The following is a 26,802-nucleotide window of genomic DNA, read 5'->3' as shown; positions in this document are numbered from 1 at the left end:
AGTGGGTAAACGTACAAAATCAGCAGGGGATCAAATACTTTTTTCCCTCACTGTAATACTCTCTAGTATTTCATGAGTTTTATATGTATGTATTGTTATAGTCAAATAAAAATAATAATCATACTTTTGGTAGGGATAGGTTTTTGATAAAAAAAAAAAATAGATTTTTGGCGGGGAAAATTGTGTAAGTGATGCCATGTTAGGGATGTCACTTTTGGCGTCCGGAGCAATCCGAGACACTTATTTTTTTCAGTAATCTAAAATTTTGTATCTAGGCTTTTAATTTCCGTTTTCTTTTTTGTATTAATTTGAAAAATTGGAACACATTCTTACGATGCTGATGCTCTATTGGCAGTGGTGCACAAAGCATGATTCACGATAAAGAAAAACTTCATTATTTACAACTTTTATTTCTCCAATCCAAATTGTTAGTATGTGGCAATCGCTTTAAGAGGCCTTCATCCAGCAGTCATGGCTTCTGATGATAATGCGAATGTGTAAATAATGTGTAATTTCCTTCAATAAGCTCAATAGTAAAATATATTTTCTCTCAAGATTAATTCTCCACAAGAACAATTTTTCTATATAATCACGGGATATATCCAATTCGCCATTCTTTCTATTATCTGTGGATCTGCTTTCCTGTTATCCATGATTTTGCGAATAAGAAAATGGGCACGCTCAGCGAGGTGCTAACATAATCCTGGTATCTGCGATAATTTGTGGCTAATGCAAGGACAATTCCTATTGTGTCCGAATTTCACACCAGAGAAATGACAGTCAGACAAACTAACAACCTTCAATGGATGTTGATAGTCGTAATAATACCGCAATGTATAACATTAATATCATGATTGCGGTACACTGCACTGCCGCTAACTCGACTCAATGGCCCTGCAGTCTCAAGGAGCAGTCCCCCAACAGCTCCATACTTGAAACCCTGCATTTCCAGATCAGGCCAACCACCAAAGCGGATTTTACAATACCTCCCGTCAAGCCCACGCTGGTCCGCCCGGCTTCCTCCTGGCTGTGGCACGCGTTGAACCATGCACCCCCCCCCACGCCTCCTTGGCAGCTATCGGTGCTCGCCAGAGAGCGGCAGGGGGAAGGTGCGGTGCCTGACCCTGGCGGTGAAGGCTGCGGTGAACCATATCTGCACAGTGCCGGCACGCGCTTGCCAACGGCCGTCCTTCCGCATGGCGTCCGATCCGACCCAAGAATCCGGGCCAGAGAGCACCCAATTCCCTTTAGCCCCCCCACCCCGCCCCCCAAATGGTCTCCGATCCACTTACTCGTCCACCCCCTCCCCCATCTTCGGTTCGTTTCCTGCCACGGCAGGGGTGGCGAATCTACGGCCCAACGGGCCAGATATGGCCCCCGACTTCGTTTCATCCGCCCCGTAGCCACACGAGCGCCACCGCTTCGAAACGCCCTGCAAGTGATACTTGTGAGCCACTAGCAGCACTAATTGGGTACTAGAGGGGAATGTTTTTTGACCTGCCAACAGCGTTTCTCTATTTTTTGCTCTGTTTTTAATTTTGGCTGCTATGTTGAAAACACTTGGGATCCCACAATGTATTGACGTATCGATTCTAATTGATTGTCATGCTTGTGATAAATGCATTGAAATTGTCGGTCCAGATTGTGTATGGTTTTTGAAAATGTAAACGTAAATTATATGGGAATGTTATATTCAGTCGAATGGGGCACAGCCGAAATTGTAGCAGTTCATTGAATTGGAGGTGATAATTAAAATGTGGGAATTGGCCAAACATTTCAATGCAGGACCCTCTTGTAAAGTAGTCGTGAGACTCTCGGGCAAAAATAAATGACGTGACTGTATATTAAAGAATTGATCAGTAGCAATTGATCTCTGCCTCTTTACTCAGTGATTCCTTGCAGCCGATGAATTGCCTCGTTTGAGAATGTTTAGTATATTGCGTGTAATCATGTAATGAGAGATGGCATAATTGGTTGCCTGTGGGTTGTGGTCTACAGCTCACTTGAATCTGTTGTTGCAGTAATGAGTGAACATGTGCACGTGATCATAAACATCCAAAAACTGCTTCAGATGAGCCCCCCTGACCCCTGACCCTCATAAGACGCAGTGGCAAAAGCATAACTGAATCATTAATTAGATTGCTTTCATAGAAATCCTTTCCCCCCCCCCCGCACCTCGGGAGTCGTTTGGCCATTCTTCACTGTGCTGGTCGCTGCTGGTCAATGGAAGCGTGTAGCATTGGACGCGATTAATCGGGTACTTGTAGAGATATTTCTTTGGTTGAGAATCGCCCGAGCGTATTGGAGGTGGTGACATTGCCTAGCGGCCGTGATGGGTGTCATGGTCCAAATTTTAAAATGTTTCACAGTTTTTTCCACGCAAATTATTCGATCGGGACTACACGTACCAACGTCGCTCCCGACTTGCCAGACTCTGAAACACACAGCGCCTTCGTAATATACCCGCCGCTGTAAGGATGGTGTACATACCGAATTAGAGCAGATATAAAATAACTCTTCGATTTCGTGGATTATTGGCGGATTTAAGACGCATCACGGACCACGGACCGCGATCCGTAGACGTGAGTGGGGCTGTTGCGGAGCTGCAGGGAAAACTCGGAGGTAAATTTTTGTTGTAATTTTATTCACGTCTTGGAGGACTATCTGTGCTGTCGTGATCTGAGAGAAATACAAACATCGACCCAAGTGGCAGATTTGTGCCGTTTGGGTCTGAGAAAATATCGCAACCTCATGAGTGGAATCGCACGGCTAATTCCCCCCGTGATCCGCGACACACCGCCTCGGCACGAACGTTTCTTCAGCGGATTGTGAGTCGAGTGTGATCCGCGCTGATATGGTCCCCCCATATCAATGGGGATTGTCGGATTTCTCCCGCATTACTATTTTCGCGCGGCTGAGAAAAATATCTGAGCTCAGCAACAGAAGCACGGCGGACATTGACAGAGGGGATGACGAACAAGCACATAAATCACAATCGTGTGCCCGGGTGCACGGATCTGGCATTCCTAACAAGCACATGTATTATTTTTTTTGCAGGGTTTTCACTTATTCTTATAAATCCCGTCCGTGCGCCATACGTGAGCGAGGAATGGGGCATGTTGTAATGGAGAAAATGATATGACTGAAAGCCGCCCCTTGTTTACAGTGAGGCCGTGTAATAACATGCGGTGTATCGTGTACGTGAATAATTCACATGAATCAATGAACCGCTCTTTGTAAGGCCACCGGTGTCTCGGTAGGCTACTTTAAAGCATTACTGTACTGATGAAGTGGAAAAGAAGTCGTTGATAAATCCGAGAAAGGCGTTCATCACCCCAACGCTGGTGGTTGCCTCGTAGCACTTTGGCAGCAGGCGATCACTCTCGTGCCTTTCTTGCCCAAATAGACAACGATTAAGATCCCCCAATATCGCCGTTAACAGTTCGAATGTTGGGGCAAGCGCTGCTAGCGAGCACCTATTAAGACCGGCACGGGAGTGGGTGGCGAGCACCACGACCGCCCGCGTCTCCCCTAATGCCGATGTTTTACACACTTCACCGGGTACTCATTTAAGGCTGAGTAGACCTAGGGGAGGCCCAGGACCGGTTCGGATATTTATCACAGATGTTGGGTGTAGCAGTGAGCAGTGTGCTCACTACTACACTACCGCTGCCTGCAACAAACACAAAGATCCCCGGTGTAGCCTTTAAGAGATTTTTTGGGGCAACGTGCAAATACAACGACACACGAACAACGACACGAATCCTTTAGAACAAATTTTATAACCATTGCAGATTCTGGGCATCTGAAGGCCCTCAGCGAGGATACTTTGATTGGACGGGTGTCACATTCTTAGTTGCAGGTCTGGGTGTATTAGGGTGTCCACGCAGTGGTTAGCGCGCTGTTCTACTAACCCGGCGACCCGAGTTTGATTCCCGCTCACGACCAACACCGGTGACGATTATCTGAACCAATTCTGCCCCCCCCCTCCATTCTAGGTCGAATCGCCCTCAAATAGTAGCTAGTACGGTGTGTGAACATCACCATTGGGGAGAGACAGCTGGCCGTGCGTGGTGCTGGCCATCCAACCCTTCATTAGCCACTTCTGCCTTAATAGGTGCTCGCTAAAAGCACTTGCCCCAAACAGCCCGTTGAAGGCTACACGGGGGATCTTTGTTTATGAATTTAGTGGTAAGCGTGCGTTTGGATGTGGCGTGCTTGTGTGTGTGTGCGTGCATGTGGTTGGTGGTGTGACTGTGCGTGGATGGTGGTGTGCGTGTGGTTGGTGGTGTGACTGTGCGTGGATGGTGGTGTGCGTGTGAGCGCGTGCGTGCGTGCGTGCGCAATGATGTGGGGTGTGGGGCCCGCTGGGAGGGGAGGCGTGGAGGCAGTGTGTGCATCGTGAGTAGCGGTGCATGGCTACCGGCCTATCGGCCCATGTGCAGCTGGTGCCGTGGTTTTCCTGCCCCCGTGCTCCTCGCGTTTCGGGTCCCCTCCGGCTCCGGGAATCGTCACTCCGCTAATCGGTGTGGCCGAGAGAAGCACCGAAAATCGCGCTCCGTCTCCCTTCAGTGGCCCCCGGCTTTGCTTCGGGACGCGCGGCCGGTCATCTGTGCGGCACCGCCACAACCTTGCAGCTGGTTTAATTAGTAAATATTTTTCTTTGTTTAAAACAACAAATTAAGGAGCGTTTTATCGTCGTTGCAGCCTTGTCACCCCCCTTGCCCCCCTCCCAGCAATGGATGAAGAGGCAACGAAGCCAGGTGTGGTGGATGAGTGTTCGGTGTGAGTCTGGGGGGGGGCACAGCGGTGGTTTACACGGGCTCTCTCTAAGCCGGATTCTTACGGCTGGGCATCAGTTTTGATGGCTGTATTGACAGGCCTGTCGGGCAACGGGTGGTTTACAGTTACAGGCACTTTGTGTGCTGCCAGTCCGCCGATGGAACAAAACATTTCCTTGTAACCCTACTCTTCTTCTTCTCTGTCGCTGTGAGCTCAGCGCCGCCGTGCTCTGTAAAACACCCCAAGTGGCTCACGGCAGCAGCTGGTAGGCAGGCAGTTAGGCAGGCAGGTAGGCAGGCAGGTAGGCAGGTAGGCGGCAGGAAGCGCGACTCCGACCAGGAGACGCAATGAATGTTTAGAGCGGCCGGAAAATGTTTCCGCTACAAAATAGGTGGCCGGGGGGGGGGGTGGGAAAAACAAGGTGTACGGCAGGATCTTTTTAGGTGCTTTTCAACGCGTGTGGAGCGGTCAGAAATGGTTCTCTCATCGTGTTGTTGCGACAAGCCGACCGGCGTCCACAGGCTTGCCCGACTTGTCTCTCCTAAAGGCTTAAATGGCTTGAGACCGTTTTCCCATCCGATTAATCGCGGTGTGTGGCGAGTGAGGAAATGTTTTTTTGTCAATTCGCAATTTTTTGTTGCCGTTTTCGGTTTGCCGTGAGCTGAATGCTATCTGGCGGTGTACCGCGCGGTGAATAACTTGGAACTGTTATTTTGTCGAGTGCTTTTATTGTGTTGCTTACAGTAGACGGGAGGTGCGCACGGTTTTGCCCTTTGAAACCTTTGTCGCTATCTGGCGTGGGGCCTCTCCCGCAGGTCAGCTCAACCTAAAAATAAATACGATACCTGTGTTTGCGGGCGATGCGTCAACACCTGGCCGTGGCGTGTCGAGCGGCGTGGGGGGGGGGCCTCGATGTTTACTCACGAACGGCGCTCACCTTGAATGAAGTGAGATGGTTTACGAGGGTTTTCTAAAAAAGGATAGTCAATACAAAATTTGCGTACGAGCGTGATGCTACGGTGGGGGGTTGGGGGAGAGCGTGGTGCAAGAGCGGTTCGTACGCTGCGTGCCACGGTCCCATTCACCCCCGATTTCCTGGCCGTGATGAACACCTGCGGCAAATTGCTGCCCCGAACCCCTGGAAGATTGACTCGGCCTGAGAATTAGTTCGGGGGCCTGAGAATTAGTTCGCGGGCCTGAGAATTAGTTCGCGGGCACGATCTGGCTCCCAACGTCAGCCCCGCCGCGTCGACACGGGAGGGACCGGGAGCGCCCTGCGACATTTCATAGCCGCCGCTCTTCGACGGTACTTGCCCCCCAGGAGAGCCGTGAGACTTGACGGCGCACGCCGTTGTCTTTGCGTTGCGCGTGTTCGGGAAATCGCGTGTGTGCGTGCGTGTGTGCGAGCGTGCGTGCGTGCGAGCGTGCGAGCGCGTGGCGCACGCCGCGAATTGCACGTCCCCTCCTATCAGGCGTCGACAGCTCCACGCAACTCGTCCCGTGTGAAGTCACCGCTGCGCTGGTGCCGCCTTATCGGTGGTGGTGGTTGGGGGGGGGGGGGGCGTGCGCACCCCCCTTGTGCGCGCCCATGCGCCGGCACGCTGCATCCGACGCGGCTGCTTCCTGCCCGTTCCCCTCCATATCGACGCACCCCCCCCCCCCCAAACCCACCCCCCCCCCCCACGCACCTCCTTGTGCGCTATCGCCGCAGCGAGCCTGTTTCCTTTCACTCGCCGCGAGCCCGGCTGCAGACGGGAAGGCACGCGCTGCGTCGGGAAGCGTGGCCCCTGTGAAGTGGGCCCCGCCGCCCAGCGATAACGTCCCCTTGTAAACACGTCCCACGGTGCGAGCGAAACAAAGTTTACCGTTATGGCTCTCGGATGGTTGTGCTCGGGTTGTGCCGCGTGTTGTTCGGGCATGATTCAGGAGCTGGGTTGTTCCCGATCCGGGATGGTGGGCACCCAGGGGCGTGCAGCGAAACGTCGGACGTCGTGCCGATCCGGAAACGCATCCGAGAGCTGCGTAGTTCAACCGCGAAAAGCTTGCGCAGTCAAGTTGCTGCTACTGTTACGACGGCGAGGGTTGGTGATCACATTTTTTTCAGAGAGGGAACGCAATCATGAATGATTGCTGTTCAATGTGATGAAATGGTATTTCTAAGGTACATATGTACACCTCTGAAAATAAATAGTAAATTTTTTTCCAGTCATCTCCATCTCTAGATTGAACATTAATAATTAACCTCTGGTGAAGATTCACTCCCAGTTAATGCGGAGTCACATTTGCGACAAATAGTGAACTCACTTCACAGGGCAACGTGGTGGCGCAGCGGAGGGCAGTGCAGTGAACGGAATCATTGCGCTGTACTCCTATGCTCCCGCATCGAAGTTGCCCGCCTTCAGCCCTCGTCCGGCCGTGTATCCCCGGCCGGTAGCCGTGCGGCGTTGGGAAGGGCCCCCCCCCACCTCCCCCCTTATCCAGTAGGGCAGGGGCCCCCCACTCCACCCCCAGGGAAGGGCCCCCCCCACCCCACCACCCATCCAGCAGGAGATCGACTCGACGTCTCCGCGCACGTTTCCGTGAGCGCGACTCGCTTCGCGCAGACGACTCGTCCCGCGCTCATCCCCGCCGCTCTTTCTCGCTCCACCCCCCCCCCCCCTCGCCAGTAGTCCCGGCGACACCGCCGCCGCCACCGCCGCCACCCAAGGTGCCCGGCGTTTCTCCGTCTCCGCCGCCGGCCAAGGCTCGCCTCGCGGTCTCGGCAACACCGCCGCCCTCCTCCTCGGCCAGGCCCTGCAGCGGCGCCGCTCCCGTCGCGCCCGGCGCCACCGGAGACACGGCGGGGCCCGTGCCCCTCGCGAACCCCGGCATCCCCGGGGGGAGCGGCGGCGGAGGTGGCGGAGGAGGAGGTGGCGGAGGAGGTGGAGGCCTGCTGTGCGGACCCTGCGGACCGTGCGGACCGGGAATCATGCTGGACCGCGAGCTGGGCTACGAGCGCACGTACGTACACGGACGCACTCGGACGCACGCAGACCCACCCACACACAGCACAGCATGTATGTAGTGCGTGTGTTGAACTTCTTCCGCACCAACGGAGCCAATCGTGTTAATCGGAGGTTGCCGGGGGAAGGACAACAAACTAAACACTAAATAAGCAGTTAGAAAAAAGTTTGTTTTCAATCTAGCATCCACGGAAAGGCGCATATTTCTCCACTAACTTTAAAAGAGTTTTTATATAAATATCGTTAGCCTATGTGTCCTGACTTTTGGGCCACCCTGTACAAATTTGGTGCACAGCGTTCCTCCCTCTCTGCCATACTAGGTCTGTCTGGAACAACACAACTGTACAAAACGGTCATTGAACAAAAACAACGATGGAAAATAAATAAAAAAATCAGACAACAAAAAAAGCACGCGATTCTTCAATCAAATCACAACCCTGAATTTGTAACAAGTTACTTCATCGCTTGCGCGGGGGTGTTGGGGTAAGGAAGGAAGGCGGTAAATTATTCCAAATGCACTCCAAAGACGCGCTGCCCCTTGGTAATCTACTTGTGAGAAAGTTCCTCCCATCACCGTGCCGATTTGAGGGAGTCCTCAGGCCATACTTAACTGCGCCGGTCGGTGCTGGTCGGTGTAAGCGGGGAGTATTGGACGCGGGGGCGTAGAAGTACCATCCAACATTATTTATTTTTTGCTTAACGGCCCTCCGGTGCCTACCACGGTGGCGAGATGTTAACTACCTCGTCTGGTACACAGGAGGTCGTGGGTTCGATTCTGACCCTGACGATGCCTGCTGTATATTTGGAGTTTGCATGGTGTTCTCCCCGTGGTCGTGTGGATTCTTCTCCAGGTCATCCGGTCTTTCCCTCCACGTTTAGAATCACCATCACGCGTTTAGAGTATTTGGCTCCTAGACATTTTCACGTGATAAGCCACTTTGTCGAGGCATCATTTGTGATAGCCAGGTCGCTTCTGAAAAAGAGCTATATTTCCATATAGCTCAAGTGAGGCTCTACCTAGTAAAATAAAAAGTTTCGATTAAGTGTGGCGGTGCTCTTCAGAGTGGCCATGCGGCGCTGGTTACGTGCGTTTAGCGTTGGGGCTGCCCTGCCTTGCCCACCACGTTACAGCAATTTGCTTATAACTTGGGGGTTAGCCAGAGTACATTTAAAAAAAGTAAATTGCTTAATCTTGTAACGCGTTCTGCATGCTGATTTATGGAACGAAGAGTAAACCACTTAATTGTCTAAACAGGCTGCTCCATTATTCTTCCTAAGTGTATACTTTGTATTGTTTATTAATATTTATACTTCTATGCTTAATTCACTATCATTTATTTCTGCCATCATCCCGTATATAGACAGTGATACAATTAATGTCTGGTTGTTGTTGTCGTTGTTATTTATTACAGTGTTTATTAATATGTTGCACTTGATGATTCCCTGTGGATATTCCTTCCACGCTTGGAAGGATCTCCATGATCCTCGGGCTTTCACGCTGAACCCGAGGAATCCTAAGGGTAACCTAGTCTGCGACATGGTTTGAAAACACATCAGAGTACTTATGCCTATGGCAGTCGATGAAGATGGAAAGGGATCAACCTTATTAAATAAATACGGTAGGTGGACAAGAGCACGTTTGGAGTGGATTTGGAAAACTGACATTGAACATGAAAAGCCAAGGTACCAATGTGCCTAAGACTGTTTGCTCGGTGTATAATTGCTGCTTCGATGTACGGATGATAAACATGCACAAAATAAAATGGAGCACAAGCTGAGAAGTCTTCTTTGGTTCTTTCGGTAAAGTCACGTAGAATGAGAATAAAATTATAAATTAATAAAATAACACAATAAAATTCTCACGACGTTTCGGCCACAACACAAGTTGCCTTCATCAGGTGAAGGGACGAGACTGTCTAGAGGACAGCGCTGGAGCGAACACAGCCAAGTCGTTCGCTCCAGTGCTGTCCTCCAGACAGTCTCGTCCCTTCACCTGATGAAGGCCGCTTGTGTTGTGGCCGAAACGTCGTGAGAATTTTATTGTGTTATTTTATTTTATTAATTTATTATTTTATTCTCATTCTACGTGACTTTACCGAAAGAGCCAAAGAAGATGAATCCTTGCAGTCACGAAAGCTTTAAATCGAAAAGCTGAGAAGTGCGTAAAGAAGCGTGGCGTGGTGTGAAGTCTTGGATTTGTGCCGAGAGACGGAAAATGCAACACGCGGACCAGAGAACTCATGCGACTTAGAGATGGGACACGTCGCTCGAAGTGCTGTTGGCGGATGGTCGAGACTGTTGGCAGAGTGGAAGCCAAAGGGGGAAACATGCCAGAGATCATGGATGTGTGCCGTGGAAACGGAGCGATGAATTTGGCTCGTGTGCATGGACTCCATGCATCGTTGTATCGTGCGACCGTGAGAGATCGTGACGGCTTTAGGATGCCCTCATCCAGCAGTGGATAGACCATGTCCGCTGATGACGGTGAACGCCATTCCATGGAGTCAGCCCGGTCGAATCACCAAATTAGAAAATTAGGCGCGATGATGAATTCAGATATGAAAACACTTCAGTTGCGTGGCCGGATGACAGTACTGTCAATGGGATGTGACAGACATCTCCGTGGGTCTCTCCAGCACGGATAAAGTTTTTGAAATGAAATACTGTAATTTGACACTTAAATAACATGGCCTGGTGGTGAGAGCAGATGGCGCGCGCGCTCCACTGAAGTTAATTCCTTGAGGCACGACCGTGCCCGTATGTGGAGCGGCTGGTGCCCGTCGCCTTCTCCCCCGTCACCTCCACCACCGGGTGTGGCACAGGAGTCGGTGCCGCAGTTGGCACAGTGGCGACACCTCGTAGGGCTGAAGTCAGGAAACCTTCCCTTGGCGATTCGATGAGTGATTTTGAACAATAACGGAGTAGCGACCGAGGAATTGAAGACTCCTTGAGAGCCCTGCCCCCGAGCTGATTGCAGCGATGAAATCAGCTCTTCGTGTGTACAGGTGTTGGGTGGATTGTTACGCTGCAGGGTCGTGAGAGGTGTTGGCAGCATGGGGGGAGGCCTTCATCCACCAGTGGATTGACCATGGCTGATGCTGATGATAGTCAATGGGTGGGTAGCAGCGGTGCAGTGGTTCTTGCGCTTGGCTATGAATCAGGGGCCTCCGAGTTAATTTCCCAGCGACAGCTAACATCAGTGGTTGTGGCTTATTTCAGATTATCTGGTCCTTGGCCTATACGCTTCACCAACCCGCATTGATCAGCGTAGTGAAGGATGGTGAAAAATTTCTACATCTATAACGACATTACAATTGCAGGCCTTCATCCAGCAGTGGATTGACAAAGAGCTGTATCTTTATATACAGTATAAATGTATAGTCAATGCTCTCACTGAACATCGACCTGCAGTATTCCCTACTGTCTCCTTCTCACAGGGCTCATCTAGATTGAGCGGTGTGTACGGCTTGAAAGTATGCCTGGTGTTTCCGTAATGTCTCATTTGGACCGTCCTGTGCTGGATTATTAGGGCGCCACAGTTGCGAGATGTTACTTCCCTTGCCTGGTATGCAGGAGGTCGTGGGTTTGATACCAGCCCTGACGCCTGCTGTCTATTTGGAGTTTGCGTGTTCTCCCTGTGATAGCGTGGATTTTTTCCGGACCCTCTGGTTTTTCCCTCCATGTTTAGAAGTATGTGTTTAGAGTATTTGGTTGCTTTAAATGTCCACATGGTGATATGCCACTTCGTTGAGCTTTCATTTGTGGCCAGGTCGCTTCTGAAAATAGAGCTATATAGCTCAGTGGGCCTTACCTGGTAAAATAAAAACATTGTTTAGTTTTTGATTAGTTTATTTGTCTCATCTGCACTGTATTGTTGTCTTTTTACCCCATTTGTGCATTTTAAATCTTTAGCGTAGTCTTCTGCACAGTCCCCTTTTTCGCGACCAATATAATCACAAATTTGTCTGTCGCCTGATGAAGCTAGTTGTAATTACTGGCGAAACGTCGTAATCAGATTGTGAATGTTGTGTTTTGGCTCTCCAACACACCGGTGTGCTGTACTAGTGACGAATTGGCCACGTTCTGTTTACGTGACAACCCTTACTAGTTGGCTGTGTCGGGTGGTAGCGGGTTTAACGACACATTTATATATTTACGCGATGTAACCCAAAGAAACCCTGTATTATGGACAGTTCCCTCTGTTGTACTGGGTTTTTGTACTGTATTGTATTAGGGTTAGGGGTTTGTACTGGGTTTTTTTTGTAATGTACACTACTGCTTGCCATTCATTGCGTGTACGTATGTTGAACTTCCGCATCGTACGTAGCCACCCGTGCTAATCGGAGGTGCGGTGAATCCTCGGTGCGCTGTGCATCACGTGGCCCGTTGAGTCCGTCTCATTCTGTCTCCATCACCTTGCCCGTCTCCCTTGTGCCGCGTCGCTCCTTGCTTTAGCGTAAAACAAGCATCTTCGTATCTTCGCGTAAAAAAGAAAAAATCGCGTCTTAAGATTCGTTCTCTCGGGGGGAAAAAAAAATCGACACGTGTAAACGTTTCGCTGTTGTCCAACAATCGATCGTAATCGATGCATCGTTGCGGCCCCATCTGCGACTACCGCAGCTGGCTCGGGTCGGAGTCGTGAATCCGGCGGAGACGTCAGATCGCAAGGAAACCCGCCGCCACTCTGGGGTCACTTGCAGCGCAGGTGCGAGCGGAGTGCTCCAGGTGTTTACAATTTGTTGTTGTTGTTGTTTTTGCACTCTTCTTCTCGGTGCGCTTGAAGTCTCGACGGGGTAGCGCAATCACCAATAGCCCCGCTGCTCTTGCGCCCGTGGGGGGTGGCTGGTGCATTCGCCCTCTCTTCTTGCCCGGTTCTCTGGAACCTGCCCCACCCCCGCTCCCCTGCTTGGCTGAGCCTTGCATCTAGAGCTCGGAGATTTGGCTGGCCGCCCTGCTTAGAAGAGACATCCTTTGCCTCGCAGTAGTCCGGCAGCTCACAATGTAGATGCCGATCATGGGAATGTTAATGCTAAAGTTAACTGGCCCGGCCTAGCCAGTTGGTGTAATTCAATCCGAACCCGGTCTGCGTTTTGCGGCGACCGGAGGGATTAGAGCGATTTTTCGGTCCAGCGATCCACAAAAGCGGCGGGGGAGCAAAATGTGGAGATGCGATAAGCGGGGGGAAGAGCGCGGACTTGGGTTGGATTAGGGACGCACGCGCCCCCGTGATGCGTGCGGGCGGGCGTGCGGGTCTGGGCGGTTCCGGGCCGAGCGGCTGCCGGGCACGCGGCTAGGCGGACCGGGCAGCTCGCGCACGCCGCGTGGGCTGCCCATCCACCACCACCCCCCCACCACCACCCCCCCACCACCACCCCCCCACCACCACCCCCCCACCACCACCCCCCCCCCACCCCCCCCCACCCCCCCACCCCCCCCCACCCCCCCACCCCCCCCCCACCCCCCCACCACCACCCCCCCCCACCCCCCCACCACCACCCCCCCCCACCCCCCCACCACCACCCCCCACCACCACCCCCCCCACCACCACCCCCCCACCACCACCCCCCCACTACCACACCCCCCAAGAAGCGAAAGCGACACAGCGGCAGAATGTTCCAGCGGTGGCGAATGGGAGGGGGGGGGGCAGCGCATGGCATCTCGGCGGCCGCATGCCGTGCCGCCGAACGACGCGAGCCGAGGCGGGCGCATGTCGCGACGTCGCAGAGTCGCGCTGACGCTTCTTCCCCCTCTGTTGCTTTATCGCCGCCCCTGCTTCGGCGGTCTCCACCGCAGAACCCGGCCCCCGTGGAATTTCAGTCGTCTTTTGTTGTTGTTGTTCCATCCACGTGGTCTGCGATGACAGCGTCACCGGAGCGTACGCTCAACACGTGTGGGAATTCACAACGTGCGCTTGAAAGGAGGAGGAGTAATTGCGAGCCGTTTTGAGAGGCGTCGGCTCGGAGGTTTGGGCCGAGCGTGCGCATGGTCAGAGTTCAGGTGTTTGTGTGACGTTGGCATCTGTTCCCGGACTCGCACTCCCGCAGCACTTGATTCCTGCCCGCCTGGATCGTGTGTGGGGGGTGGGGGGGGCAGCCCATGAGCGCCGTTGCTCCAGCCACTTGTAAACATTCGAGGGTCCGCAGCACCGCCGGTAACACAATCCTCCTGTTACGAAAACGAAGATTCCGTTCCGCAGAAAACCAAGGACCATTTTTGGAGAAGACAGCGGAATGTGTCAGAAAATAAGAAGGGTTGGGGCGGAAAGGGCAGGAAGCAAGCGGCATTACCGTGAGCAACCTTACATCTTTAGCAAGGGCTAAAGATAGGCCCACTGAGCTACGTAGCTCTTTTTCAGAAGCGACCTTTCACAAATGATAGCGCAACGAAGTGGTTCAACACGTGGACATTTATAGCAGCCAAATATTCTAAATGCATTTCTATAAATGTGGAGGGAAAACCCGGAGGAAAAAATCCACGCGACCATGGAGAGAGAAACGTGCAAACTCCAAATATACAGGCGTCGTGGTCGGGATGGAACCCACGACCCTGCATACCAGGCGGAGGCAGTTAAGATCTCGTCACCACGGCACATTGCCACTTCACTCAACGCAGTTTTTTTGGCCGTAGTTTTATGGTGGTGCGCTCTCGACAGGCACCGCATCCCTCATTACTTTTTGAAACCGGGCCTTGGAACCAGCTCTGGCGAGGGGACACGTCGTGTTAAGGGAGGGAATCTACATAGGAAGAAAGGTGACAGAACGTCGAAGCGCCGGTGGGGAGAGCACGGGGGGCAGGCCAAAGCAAGTGCTGATTATTCCGAGTGGTGATTATTCCGAGTGGCGAGCCAGCATGGTGAGGACTGCGAAGGAGCCGGCGCGGGTGTCGAGGACGGGGAAGGGACCCCCTTAGACCCCGGCACGTTTGGGAAATATTCCAGAAACAAAAAAAAATATATAGAAGGAATTGCCGCTTCCGAATAAACGCGCATTTGCTGGCTGTGTGCGCGCCAATGGTGAACGGGGCGCACCACCGGCACCAACAGCGCCCCGCGTGTAGCCTTATACAGCCCGTTTTGGCCAAGTGATGTTCGCGAGCAGCAGCACCTCTGTATGCCGCCACGGCACACGAGGTGGGTGGGATCATTATTATTTGGTATAGCCCTGTGAGCCATTCGGCTCTTGGCAAAGCACCACGCCCAGCCGCCTTTGTCGCCCGAGTGACGATTGTTTTAACTACCCACTCGTTGGAGTCGACCTCGGGGGGGAGGCACAGGACCGGTTCAGATAAATCGTCACGGGTGCGTAGGCGGCCGTTCTCGAGCGGGGCGAATTGAACTCGGGTCACGGCTCGCCCCGGGCGCCGTAGCACGGCCAAGTAGCTTTCGGGCCACGCAGGCTTGCGCGCACGGCTGTAATGTGAGGCCATCTGCTGGCGAGGCGGTGCGGACGCAACGTGCGCGGTACGGTCGCGGCACGCAGGGCCTCACCCCCCCCCCCCCACCTCGGCCACCACCGCCCCCACCGCCCTCCAGGGCTCTCGTTCCGGCAGCTGTCGTCGGCAGAGTCTCCCGCCGGCACTGAGACCGCTGCGGTGCCTCCGGATTGGGCGGGAGTGTGGGGGGGGGCGTTTGGAACGAAACCGCGCGCCGAGAAGGGCACGAAGTGGGCCCTCTCGTAAGGCGCCGGATTTGTCACCCAGGGACGCATTTTTTCAATTTTGCTCGAGTTTCTTTTACGTGTTTTTTTTTCTTTCTCCTCTCGATCTGTTATCTGGAGCTGCCTGCTTCTCCGGGTGGCGAACCCGCAGCAGAAGCACCAAGCAGATGCTTATTTCTTGTGTGCGCGTGAGCGGTGGCGCAGTGGTTAGCGCAGTATGCTACGAACCTGTCGGACCCGGGTTTGGTTCCGGCCCGCGGCTAACGTCAGTGCCGAGTGATTAAAGAGCTTAAATGGTTACCCGTTGTGCTGCGTAAAACACATGCACCGGGGAGACAAAGGCGGCTAACAGCACTGGCCCCCAACGGCTTGTTGAAGCATACATGGGGCATCTTTGCCATCGAGTGAGCATTGGTCCAGAGGCACTCTTTATGGGTTCATAGATTGTGGTAGTGGCGTGTGAGTGTGATGGGGAGAGAGCCCTGTGGGGGGGGGGTGTTGTGGAGTGAAGGTCTACAGCGGTGGATCTCAAACTTGTTTTGGCTACTCCACATCCCCTTGTTGAATTTAGTTTCAACCGAGTACCCCACCGCCCCCTTGCCTGACTTGACGTGGTTCTGAGAAATCAATGTTATGAATTAATGAACATCAACATTTTAACAAATTGCTCGTTTTGCCATGTAATCCTAACTTGCGTGTAACTTGCAAGCGAATATAAACAAATTCAACGGACGGTCTGCACGCGTGACCTAATCTGTTCACGCTCGCTGGTTACTCTTGGATACCACCAACATTGTTTACGATCAACGAGTTTATAAAGGTATATTATATCGTTTTAGGTTACCTTTTGGATTGAAATGTTACCGTAGTTATTTTGCATTGGCAGATTCATTACGTGAGTATTTACCAATGACTCTCGCGTACGATACAATTTCACAACGCATTTATAAATCACCTTACGTGCCCCCCTGGAACATTGCCACGTAACCCCACCCCCACCCGGGTTCGGGTACCACTGGAACTCTCCGCCCCAGGAGATGCAGTGACCCGGGTAGCCCAGAAGGGGGCGAGGGGTCCAACTGAGGTCGTTTGGCCAGCCAGGCCGTAGAGCCACGTGGTTGTTGTGTGTCTGCCGCCTCCGACGGAACGATGGCAGGTTGACGACACGTGGCGGCTGTCGATTCCTTTTGTTGCAGGTACTTTCACCTAAAAACTCATGGAAGTTGATGGAATTGTACGTGTTTATTTGCTTAAAAAATAATACGTGATTTTCAAGCCTTGGTTGCCAAGAATCGGGTGGCTTATTGTTGTCACTTGCAATATGCTCACGAACGTGAAATTTTAGATTGTTTTATTTTGTACTTTACTCGGGATTTGTCAGTACATTGTTACGATTGGAAGGTCGCGTTTCAATTTAAGAATCGAATGGTTTTATCATCATTGTGATGCGTCTCTAGTGGCTGTAGGCATCGCACAAATTCAAGTTCATTTTGTTTAACCAGGTAAATTAATTGTTTCCGACTTGGGAATCCAAAAATATTCATCGCCACATGCGCATTCCGATACATGATTTTTCTAAAAGTCTATTCCTATCGATTACATCGATTCGTGATCCCCTGTGTTTGCATCGTCAGCCATGATCTTTCCACTTCTCGATGAAGAGGGCCTTTCCAATCCGTTGTCATCCCCTTGGAACCGTGTGATGCAACAATCCACCGATCCCCGCCACCCCTCGGCACACAAGCGGGGGGTCATCCCACCACCACCAACCAACCGCCATCCAACCACCACCAACCAACCGCCAACCAACCACCACCAACCAACCGCCAACCAACCGCCACCAACCAACCGCCAACCAACCACCACCAACCAACCGCCAACCAACCACCACCAACCAACCGCCACCAACCAACCGCCAACCAACCACCACCAACCAACCGCCAACCAACCACCACCAACCAACCGCCAACCAACCACCACCAACCAACCACCACCAACCAACCACCACCAACCAACCAACCACCAACCACCACCAACCAACCACCAACCACCACCAACCACCACCAACCACCAACCACCACCAACCACCACCAACCAACCACCAACCACCACCAACCAACCACCACCAACCAACCACCACCAACCACCACCAACCAACCACCAACCACCACCAACCAACCACCACCAACCACCACCACCACCAACCAACCACCACTTCTAACACTGCGGTGTTGTGAACGTCCTCTCTTGGGCTTCGGTCCCCTTTGGAGATGTGACAGACTCTGCTCGCGTGTCAAACCGGCTCAGCGTCAGTGACGGGGGACGCCTCTCCCGAAGCTGCCGCCTCTCCCGAAGCTGCCGCCTGTATTGCTCGGGCACGACCGTTCATCATTTATTTCGTCCTCTGATGTATTCATTAATTTTCATTTCACACACCTTATTGTAAATGAGCAGATCCCGAAAGCTTCAAAAATCGCAGCACGACCTATCTCCCTTCTCGTCCCACGCTTCTCTGGAGCGTCGTCCCTCTGTTCTAGCAGTACCCCCCCCCCCCCCAATTATTGTCCCACACACCAGCGGGACTGCCCCAAGGAATAAATCGGATTCTAAAGAGGCAGGGCCGTCGTTCATATGGGGGGGAGGGGCGGGGTAAATCCCACGGTGTTTACCCCCCCCCCCCCTTAAAATCAAACCGGAATTATTACATCTGACAGCGGGACTTCAAAGCGCGGGCGCCCCCCCCACCTTCCCAAAGCGCGGGGCCCGGGGCGGTCGCTCCGAGTCGCCGTTCCCCGAAGGACGGCTCTGCTAAAGAGGGCAGCCGCCCCATGGATTTCGGTGGCGGCGGGGAGGGCGAGGGTGGGTGTGGGGGGCGAGGTGGGTGGGGGCGAGGGTGGGTGTGGGGGGCGAGGGTGGGTGGGTGTGGGGGGCGAGGGTGGGTGGGGGCAAGGGTGGGTGGGTGGGTGTTGGGGGGCGAGGGTGGGTGGGTGGGTGTTGGGGGGCGAGGGTGGATGGGTGGGTGGGTGTTGGGGGGCGAGGGTGGGTGGGTGTTGGGGGGCGAGGGTGGGTGGGTGTTGGGGGGCGAGGGTGGGTGGGTGTTGGGGGGCGAGGGTGGGTGAGTGTTGGGGGGCGAGGGTGGGTGGGTGTTGGGGGGCGAGGGTGGGTGGGTGTTGGGGGGCGAGGGTGGGTGGGTGTTGGGGGGGCGAGGGTGGGTGGGTGTTGGGGGGCGAGGGTGGGTGGGTGAGTGTTGGGGGGGCGAGGGTGGGTGGGTGTTGGGGGGCGAGGGTGGGTGGGTGTTGGGTGGGTGTTGGGGGGCGAGGGTGGGTGGGTGTTGGGTGGGTGGGTGTTGGGTGGGTGGGTGTGAGATGTCTTCTGAGCACCACGCTCGGTGTCTGCAATGTCGCGAGTCCGGTTCGTCTGCTCGCTCTCCCGTTTGATGTCTCTCCTTGCCCGGGTCCCGAGCAGCCTTAATGAGCTCGGTTCTCGGGCTCGTGCTCCTATAACGCCACCGCATTGCGCGTCCTCTTCTCTTTCTCTCTCTCTGTTTGTTTATTTATGAATAGTTATTTATTTATATTCACTACATCCTCCTCCCCCCGCCGCCTCGTGCAGGTGGCTCGTGTGAGGGAGGTGCCATGGCTGCTGCACGCTGCTTTTTCTGTTGCCGGTGGCATTGTTGGTAACAATTATGCGCCCGCGGATCCCAGCGAGAGCGTGTGTGTGTGTGCGAGTTGTGTCGCATGTGTTGTGTGTATGTGCTACCAATACGGGGAGCGGTCGTCTAGCCGTACGAACCCGGCGACCCGAGTTCGATTCACACTCAAGGCCAACACCGGTGACGATTATCTGAACCGGTCCTGGGCCTCCCCTAGATCGACTCAGCCTCAAACGAGTACCCGGTGCGGTGTGTAAACACTACCGCGAGGGAGACAAAGGCGACCGGGCGTGGTGCTGGCAACGCACTCCCTCGTGCGCCGTTCCGCCCTTGATAGGTGCTCGCAAACAGCACTTGCCCCAGCAGTCTGTGTTTGCTATACCGCGGATCTTTGCACGCTACCAATAATACGGAGTGCATTGGAATAGTGGTTTGATTCCCAGCCACGGCTAACGTCAGTGGTGAGTGGTGTCAGCACCAGTCCAGGGCTTCCCCTTGGTGCATTTAACTTCAAATCAATACCTGGTGCAGTGTATTAATATCAGATATTGGGGAGGGCGAAAGGCAACCTGGCGAGGTGCTGGCCACCCACCCCCCCTGCCCTTGTGTGCCGTTCCGCCCTTCGTAGGCCCTGCTCGCTAACAACACTCGCCACGGCAATCTGTACATGTCGTACGGTTAAAAACTCACCATATCCGCCCTCAACTTTGGTGACTTCCCATGCCCACGAACCGGTTTGCAGACGCCTTCCCAGTCATTTGCATCTCACGTGGCCCGAACTGACCTGGACGCCGTCTTATCGGAACCATGTCATTTCATCCTATTATCCTGCTCTCTTCACGTGGATAAGAGGAGGCAAAAGGCGCAGACAGACACAGATAACACTATGTAACACAATTTTTGTTCCTGGGTAGTGTTATTTCCTAATTGCTTTTGCCTAAAAATTATAGAAAATGGCTATTATTCTCCACAAACTTTGCTTTTGTGACCAGGGCAGTGATATTTAGAAATCTACCCATTTTCAATGAGAAAATGGTAGAATGTGTCTTTTCGTTCGCATCAAGTCAGAAAAAAACAACATATGAATCAAAATTAACATGTATTTATACTAAAGTAAAAAAATGACTACAAAATATTTACAAGTGAGTAGTTTTTCGAGATTTACGATTATACTCTAAATCACTTTCACGAATCAGCCCCCAAATGTAGTCTCCCATCATGTTCTCGTTATACTGTCCTTGGTAGCGACATTGAAAGTCCAGTATATCCTGGTGGAAGCGCTCGCCTTGCTCCTCCAAGTACGCTCCCATGTTCTTGAATTTATCAAGATGAGCATCAAGGATATGGACTTTGAAGGACATCCTACAGCTTATTGTGCTGTAGTTCTTCACCAGTCTCAACCAGCTCTACAGTTTTCGACCTTGTGATTGCCCAGGAAGCCACGAACCACTGTGACAAAGCTGTTCCAAGCCGCTTTCTCCTTACTAGTGAGCTTCTTGGTGAATTAATTGCACTCCAGGATCTTGTTTATTTGTGGTCTGACGAAGACACCGGCTTTGACCTTTGCCTCAGACAGCTTAGGGAAGAAGTCTTGAAGGTACTTGAAGGCTGCCGACTCCTTATCTGCAGCTCTGACAAATTGTTGTATAAGGCCCAATTTGATGTCCACCAGTGGCTCCCACTTGACGTTGTTCCTCCCCACAGAGAACTCTGTCCGCTGTGGCCAGTCCTGCCTGTGGTAGTGCGCCTTGGTGTCCCTGCTGTCCCAAAGGCAAACATAGCAGGGAAACTTGGTAAATCCGCCTTGGAGACCCATCAGGAATGCCACCATTTAGAAGTCTCCGATGACCTCCCAGCCGTACTCATCATACTTCAAGGCATCCAGCAAGGTCTTGATGCTGTTGTAATCCTCTTTGAGGTGCACCGAGTGAGCCAGGGGAAGAGACGGGTACTTGTTACCATTATGGAGCAGCACGGCTTTGAGGCTCCTGGATGAGCTGTCATTGAAGAGGCGCCACTCATTCTGGTGACAGGCGATTCCGATTTCCTCGAACAGACTGGTCACATTGTGGAAGAAGCAGAGCCCATCTTGACAGGTGAAGAAGCTGCAAAAAGGTGGTGACGCTTCTCTGATCTGCGACTTGCACACTTTCATCCAACAAGTTCCACTGCTTGAGCCGAGATGTCAAAACCTCGGCATTGGACTTGGTGAGACCAAGATCTCTGATCAAGTCGTTGAGGTATTTTTGGTTGGGGTAGTATGGGTTTCTCTCCTCAGCTCCACCTCTGAAATTGTCATCTGGATCTGCATCGTCTTCCTCGCTCTCTGCCTTGCTGCTCTCTTCTAAAGACGGCTGCTCTCTCTCCGGAGGAGTGGGTTACGGGGAGCTTATAGCAGTGTGGCACCGGGGCGATGGATGAAGGAAGGTCCGGATACGTGATAGCAGGTGCATTCTTGCCGGTCCGACGTTTGGAAGGGTCCACCATGCAGAAGTAGCAGTTGCTTGAGTGGTCAGTGGGCTCCTGCCAAATTCTTGGGATAGCGAACTTCATGCTCTCTTTTCCCGTCTGTACCATCCTACAAAAAATACATTGATTTCACCCTTGACTAATGTGTAAGAGATTCTCGCAACATTTTTCATAAATTATATATTTCTTCAATAACATTGAAAATTGTAAAACATTTTTAAATTAAAAACGTTTACATTATATTCTTGGTTCTTTCGGTAAAGTCACGTAGAAGGGGAACAATAAAATAATTAAAAAATATAATAAAAATCGTGTTGTTTCCCTTCTACGTGACTTTACCGAAAGAACCAAGAATATGAATCCCTGCAGTCACGAAAGCTTTAAATCAAAATTTAACGTTTACATTGCTCGCAGGTGAAATGAGGTGCCCAGGGTTTGTTTTGATCCCCGACAGGCATGCCGAAATGTGCCTTGTAGGCCTCACACATTTTAGCAGATGCTTCCACAGAGTACTTTTTTCGCTCTTGTCTTCATAAATTGGCCGCAGACATAGCAAAATGCGTCTGCCGGATGCTTGCAGCCTCTTGATGCCATCTCAGAAAAATGCAGATATGTATCCACTTAGGCAGCTGGAACTAAACTGAACTGGTGGGCTTAAGGCCCCTGTATTTATACTACTATTTTATTACTGGAAAGTTCTAGAATATTCTAGAAGTTACTGCAAGTTTACTCAGCACTGAATATATCTGGAATGTTCTGGAAAGTAGGTACATTTCAAAATATCACTGTCCAGGTCACAAAAGCAAAGTTTGTGGGGTATAATAGCAATTTTCTGTACTTTTGAGGCATAAGCAATTAGGAAATAACACTTACTACCCAGGAACAAACAAAATGTTTGTTACACAGTGATCGGATCAACCCACATCAGCGCCACATCCCAGGGCGGCGACGACGCGACCCAGCGAGGAGGGCGGGGAGTCGCGTGCTCGTCGTTCGTTGTTGCCGAGGTTCGCGGTTCGATTCCCAGTGGCCGCCCCGGTTAATACTGCGGTGGCGTGTACTGACCGTAAGAGTACGCCGCCGTCTTGCTTCACAGCGGACGACGTCAAAGATCCCCTGACGTCGTTCACAGCAGTAGGCCATCGTGTGCCGCCATCGGGGTCCACAATTTACACATTTGAAAATACAAATTCAAATGACAATATTCGGATCATACAACATAGCAATCATCGCACCCTCCCCCCCAACATGTTACTGGCAGACAAATGCCCCTTTGCAAGCCAGGTGGTGAGTCACTTTTTACTCACAGGGACAACTGCCACTGGGGGTGCCCTTTCAATGTTTGAGATGAGGTGTGACGTAGAGCACTCCGAGACGCCTCGGCATATCAGGCGCTATGTGAACCTCATGGCGGGACGCCGGGGTCCCATAAGCCCCCGGCTCTCGCGTAAACTGCGTTGCGACGTCATTTGATGTCTGTTGAAGGCGAACGACACGGTAATCTTCCTCTCGAAGAGCTCTACACGATGCACTAGTCAAAGTTTTGTTTTGATTTGAAGCTTTCGTGACTGCAGGAATCCAAGAGTATAAAGTTTTGTTTCTTCTGCGCATTCGTCCTCGCTATGCTTGGACGACACGACAACAGAATGATCCGCATCAGGTGGGCCGCGGCGTCTATGTGCGCGGTGGGACGGAGTCGCCAAAAATAAATTCGTTAAATTACGTTTTTGACTTCCGTTTATTCGGGACCCCGGGGTGCCGCCATAAGGTTCATATCAAAAAAACAACATCGATCTCATTGTTACACTGTGTGTGTGATACGACCCTGGCAACCGGGGTTCAGTTGTTTTGGTCACACGAATTGTATCCGGACGTGATCCGAGCCCTTCTCCTAGATCGACTCGGCCTTTAAATTAGCACTTGCAGGGCTTAAATACAGCCGGATCTGTCCCGGAAAATATGTTTGTGCACCTGGCACACTGCATCCAGTACATCCCTTGCGTTGGCTCTGCTTATTAATCACGTGCGTATTCCAGTCTACCGGCGACCCTGAAATATTCCGTGAGAAATTAAGCCCTGGGTACATGTTACTGTGTGTATGAACATCAGCGCTGGAGAGAGAGAGAGAAAGATGGCCGGGTACGTCTGGTGTTGGATGCAAGACACCCTCTCGTCCGTCATACCGCCCAAAATATGTGCTCGTGAACAGCAATGTCCCCAAGTCTGTACATCTGAAATGAATACCGAATATGATATCGAGAGGTGGACCAATGGTTCTTACGCTGCAAATATCAATATCGAGTATTATCTGAACCGGTTCTGGCCTCTCCAGTTATCTAACTCGCATTGACCGGCGTGGTGAAGTATGGCCAAACAATCCCCCACGACTGACACAGTGTAGGGAGGTCTTTACCTAGCAGTGGATCGACAAAAGGCTGAATCTCATTATTATTATTTATGGCATATAAACGATTACAGCATGACAATCGGATCGTGTTTAATTTTTACCACCGTCTCCAAGCTTGTAAGGATTAAAACGGCACCGGGCACATTCTCACCCAACTTAAAGATTTTGCAACACTTTTTAAAGAATAAGCGCGTCAAACAAAAAAAAACAAGCCCGCATTGCATATCAAATGACAAATGCTGTGTAATGAAATGGCTCCGCAATGTGCGTGTGCATCGCGCGCGCTCGTTAGCGTGATGCACTCACACTGCACGCCTCACCCAGAGAACATCACCACCATCACCACGGCCACCATCACCACCACCATCACCACGACCACCACCATCACCACCACCACCACTGTGGGAAGGCCTGCGAGCTTCCTCGCGAAAAATTCCGCTTCGGAAGCGCGGCAGTGAACGTAGCAACAAAATATACAACAATCCGCGTACAGTTCGCGTAATTAACAAAACAACAACCGTGATTTTTTTTCCCGTCCTCTTTGCGTACGAACGCACGCGATGCCCGTGCGTACGCGTGTCGGTGCGCGTACGTGCGTTTTGGTTCGTCAGAAATACATTTTCTCGTTGCGGTTTTCCCTTGTTCCCTCCCGAGCCCTCTCTTTTAGAGCGAGTGCCGCCACCGCCGCCACCACCACCGCCGCCGCCGCTGTTGCCGTCTTGGAGCACGCTTTGGGTTATTGTTATGCAAATGTATGCAGCTCTCCGCGTGCACGGCTGCAGGCTCCTTGGCCATTTAAAAACAGAAAACAGCAACATTTGCTCGCCCGCCTTCTCCGCAGGAGCCGCCAAGAGAAAAAAAATACGCGCGCCTAATTTTTGTTGTTTTTGTTTTGAATCGAGATTCGAAATTGCAACGGCAACAACAGCAGAAAAGTCACGTTTTATATTTTTGGGGGGGGGGGGGGGGAGGGGGGGCAAGGGGTGGGGTCGCGCTCATTAAATATATCATTTGACCTTTTGAACGTAATTACCGCGAGATTTTTAAGATGGGCATTTAGAAGATTTCCACCCCCCTCCGCGCCCCCGCCCCCCCGCCATCTCTAACCTACGCGCTTGGCTCGTCGAAGCGCGGTCGTGAAAATGTAAATAATAACAAAATAAATGTGTTGAGTGTATAATAAAAAAAAAAATTCGCCACACAATTAACAGGGCGGCAAGAAAAGTGACAAACCCTCCGACTCGCGCATCGGGTTTGTTTAACCGTTTTTTTTATTTTAGCGGCTGGTTAAATCGAATCTGTTTAAAATTGAACCCTCCACGTCGTGTAAGCACAGACCATGAAGAGTGTGCAAATGCATTTCTTTGCTTTGTTAACACACTGCCTTACCTCGCCGTGGAGTTTAATACAAATATTCCTTAATGTTGCCATGGAAATCTTACGGAAGGGGGCAGCGGGACTGAATCTCTAACGATGGAACTCGGTGGTGCAAGGATGCGTTCCTTAAAAAAAAAACACGCATGTAAAAACGAAATCGCGTTAATCGGAATGGCTTTTCCTATTAATTTCGTAAAAAAAAATTAGTATTAAATTATATTCTTGGTTCTTTCGGTAAAGTCACGTAGAAGGGAAACAATAAAATAATAAAAATGTAAAACAATAAAATTCTCACGACGTTTCGACTGCAACACAAGCAATCATCATCAGGTGTGAAAACCACAGCCAGAAAATTTGAAAAAAGTGGCGTTTTTTTAACGTTTGCACCACGGAGAGCGATTTGGCAGTTATTCAGATGGACGAGTCCATCTATGTTTGGCAAAGAGGAGGGGGGAGACGAAAATAATGGATGCGGTCTGAAAGCCACCGTAAGCGTGAACAATCAATTAAGACCCGAAATGGTTTATCAAATCCTTCCAATGATTGCTAAGCCAGAATCCATCTTCTCGGTTGAAATTGTCTCTGTGTTTGTATATGTGGATAGCCTCATGAACGAATCTCTCATGGTAGCCAGATGGCTTTCAAAGAACCTCTGTCTTGGAGAAGTCAATGTCATGTGAGCCTACTGAATTATAACAGTGATCTGCCACGGCCGAGGTGTTGGTCTTACCGTGTTTTAGGTCTGCTTTGTGTTCACGAATGTGGTCCGAGACATGTCGTTTAGTTTCTCCAATGTAACTACTACCACAGAGGCAACTTAGTTTGTAGACGCCAGGGTACTGTATGTCCGGAATCACATCTTTTACAGACGGAACCAGATCACGGATTTTATGTAATGTGTTGAATCGGACCTGGATCTTGTGTTTATTCAAGATTTTGGAGATTTTTTTTGTGATCCCCGCAATGTAGGGTAAAGTGATGGTTTTGAAAGGCTCCTCAAGAGGGTCCTTCTTCATGTTGGAGTGATAGCTTTGTGGATTGTGTAGTCGGAGTAACCATCAGCCTTAAGAGCTTGGTCTACGTGCTTGAGTTCACTGGCTATGTGTTCCTGGTCGGATATGCATTGGGCTCTATGGTGCAGAGTCTTGATGAGGGAATTCTTCTGGGATGGATGGTGGTGGGAATCCGGTTTCAGGTAAGCATCCGTATGGGTAGCTTTCCTGTAGACAGAGTGGCTCAATGAACCATCAGGTCTCTTTTTCATTAGGACATCCAAAAAAGGTAGTTTGCCATCTTTTTCGACTTCCACACCTGATGATGATTGCTTGTGTTGCAGTCGAAACGTCGTGAGCATTTTATTGTTTTATATTTGTATTATTTTATTGTTTCCCTTCTACGTGACTTTACCGAAAGAACCAATAATATGAATCCCTGCAGTCACGACAGCTTTCAATC

At 51.5% G+C, this 26,802-nt stretch overlaps 1 protein-coding gene across 10 annotated transcripts in view; it reads left to right on the top strand.

Moving 5' to 3' along the window:
• Positions 1 to 4,509: 4,509 nt before the first annotated feature.
• Positions 4,510 to 26,802, top strand: part of LOC116941349 (LIM domain-binding protein 2-like) — a 146,903-nt gene continuing 124,610 nt past the window's right edge. For 4 of the 10 annotated variants that reach the window (XM_076066270.1, XM_032952365.2, XM_032952364.2 and 1 more), the window contains exons 1-2: positions 4,510 to 4,763; positions 7,449 to 7,782. In XM_076066270.1, coding sequence (XP_075922385.1) covers positions 4,739 to 4,763; positions 7,449 to 7,782 — 359 coding nt within the window. In that variant the 5' untranslated portion in view covers positions 4,510 to 4,738. The remainder of the gene's footprint in view (positions 4,764 to 7,448; positions 7,783 to 26,802) is intronic. The other 6 variants (XM_076066269.1, XM_032952367.2, XM_076066272.1 and 3 more) reach the window with 6 other exon arrangements.

This window comes from Petromyzon marinus, chromosome 11 (assembly GCF_048934315.1).
Source record: "Petromyzon marinus isolate PM22_M1 ecotype Great Lakes invasive population chromosome 11, UKy_Petmar_22M1.pri1.0, whole genome shotgun sequence".
Lineage (NCBI taxonomy): Eukaryota > Metazoa > Chordata > Hyperoartia > Petromyzontiformes > Petromyzontidae > Petromyzon > Petromyzon marinus.
The sequence above is the reverse complement of the archived record's forward strand: the minus strand, read 5'-3'. Positions and strand labels throughout refer to the sequence as shown.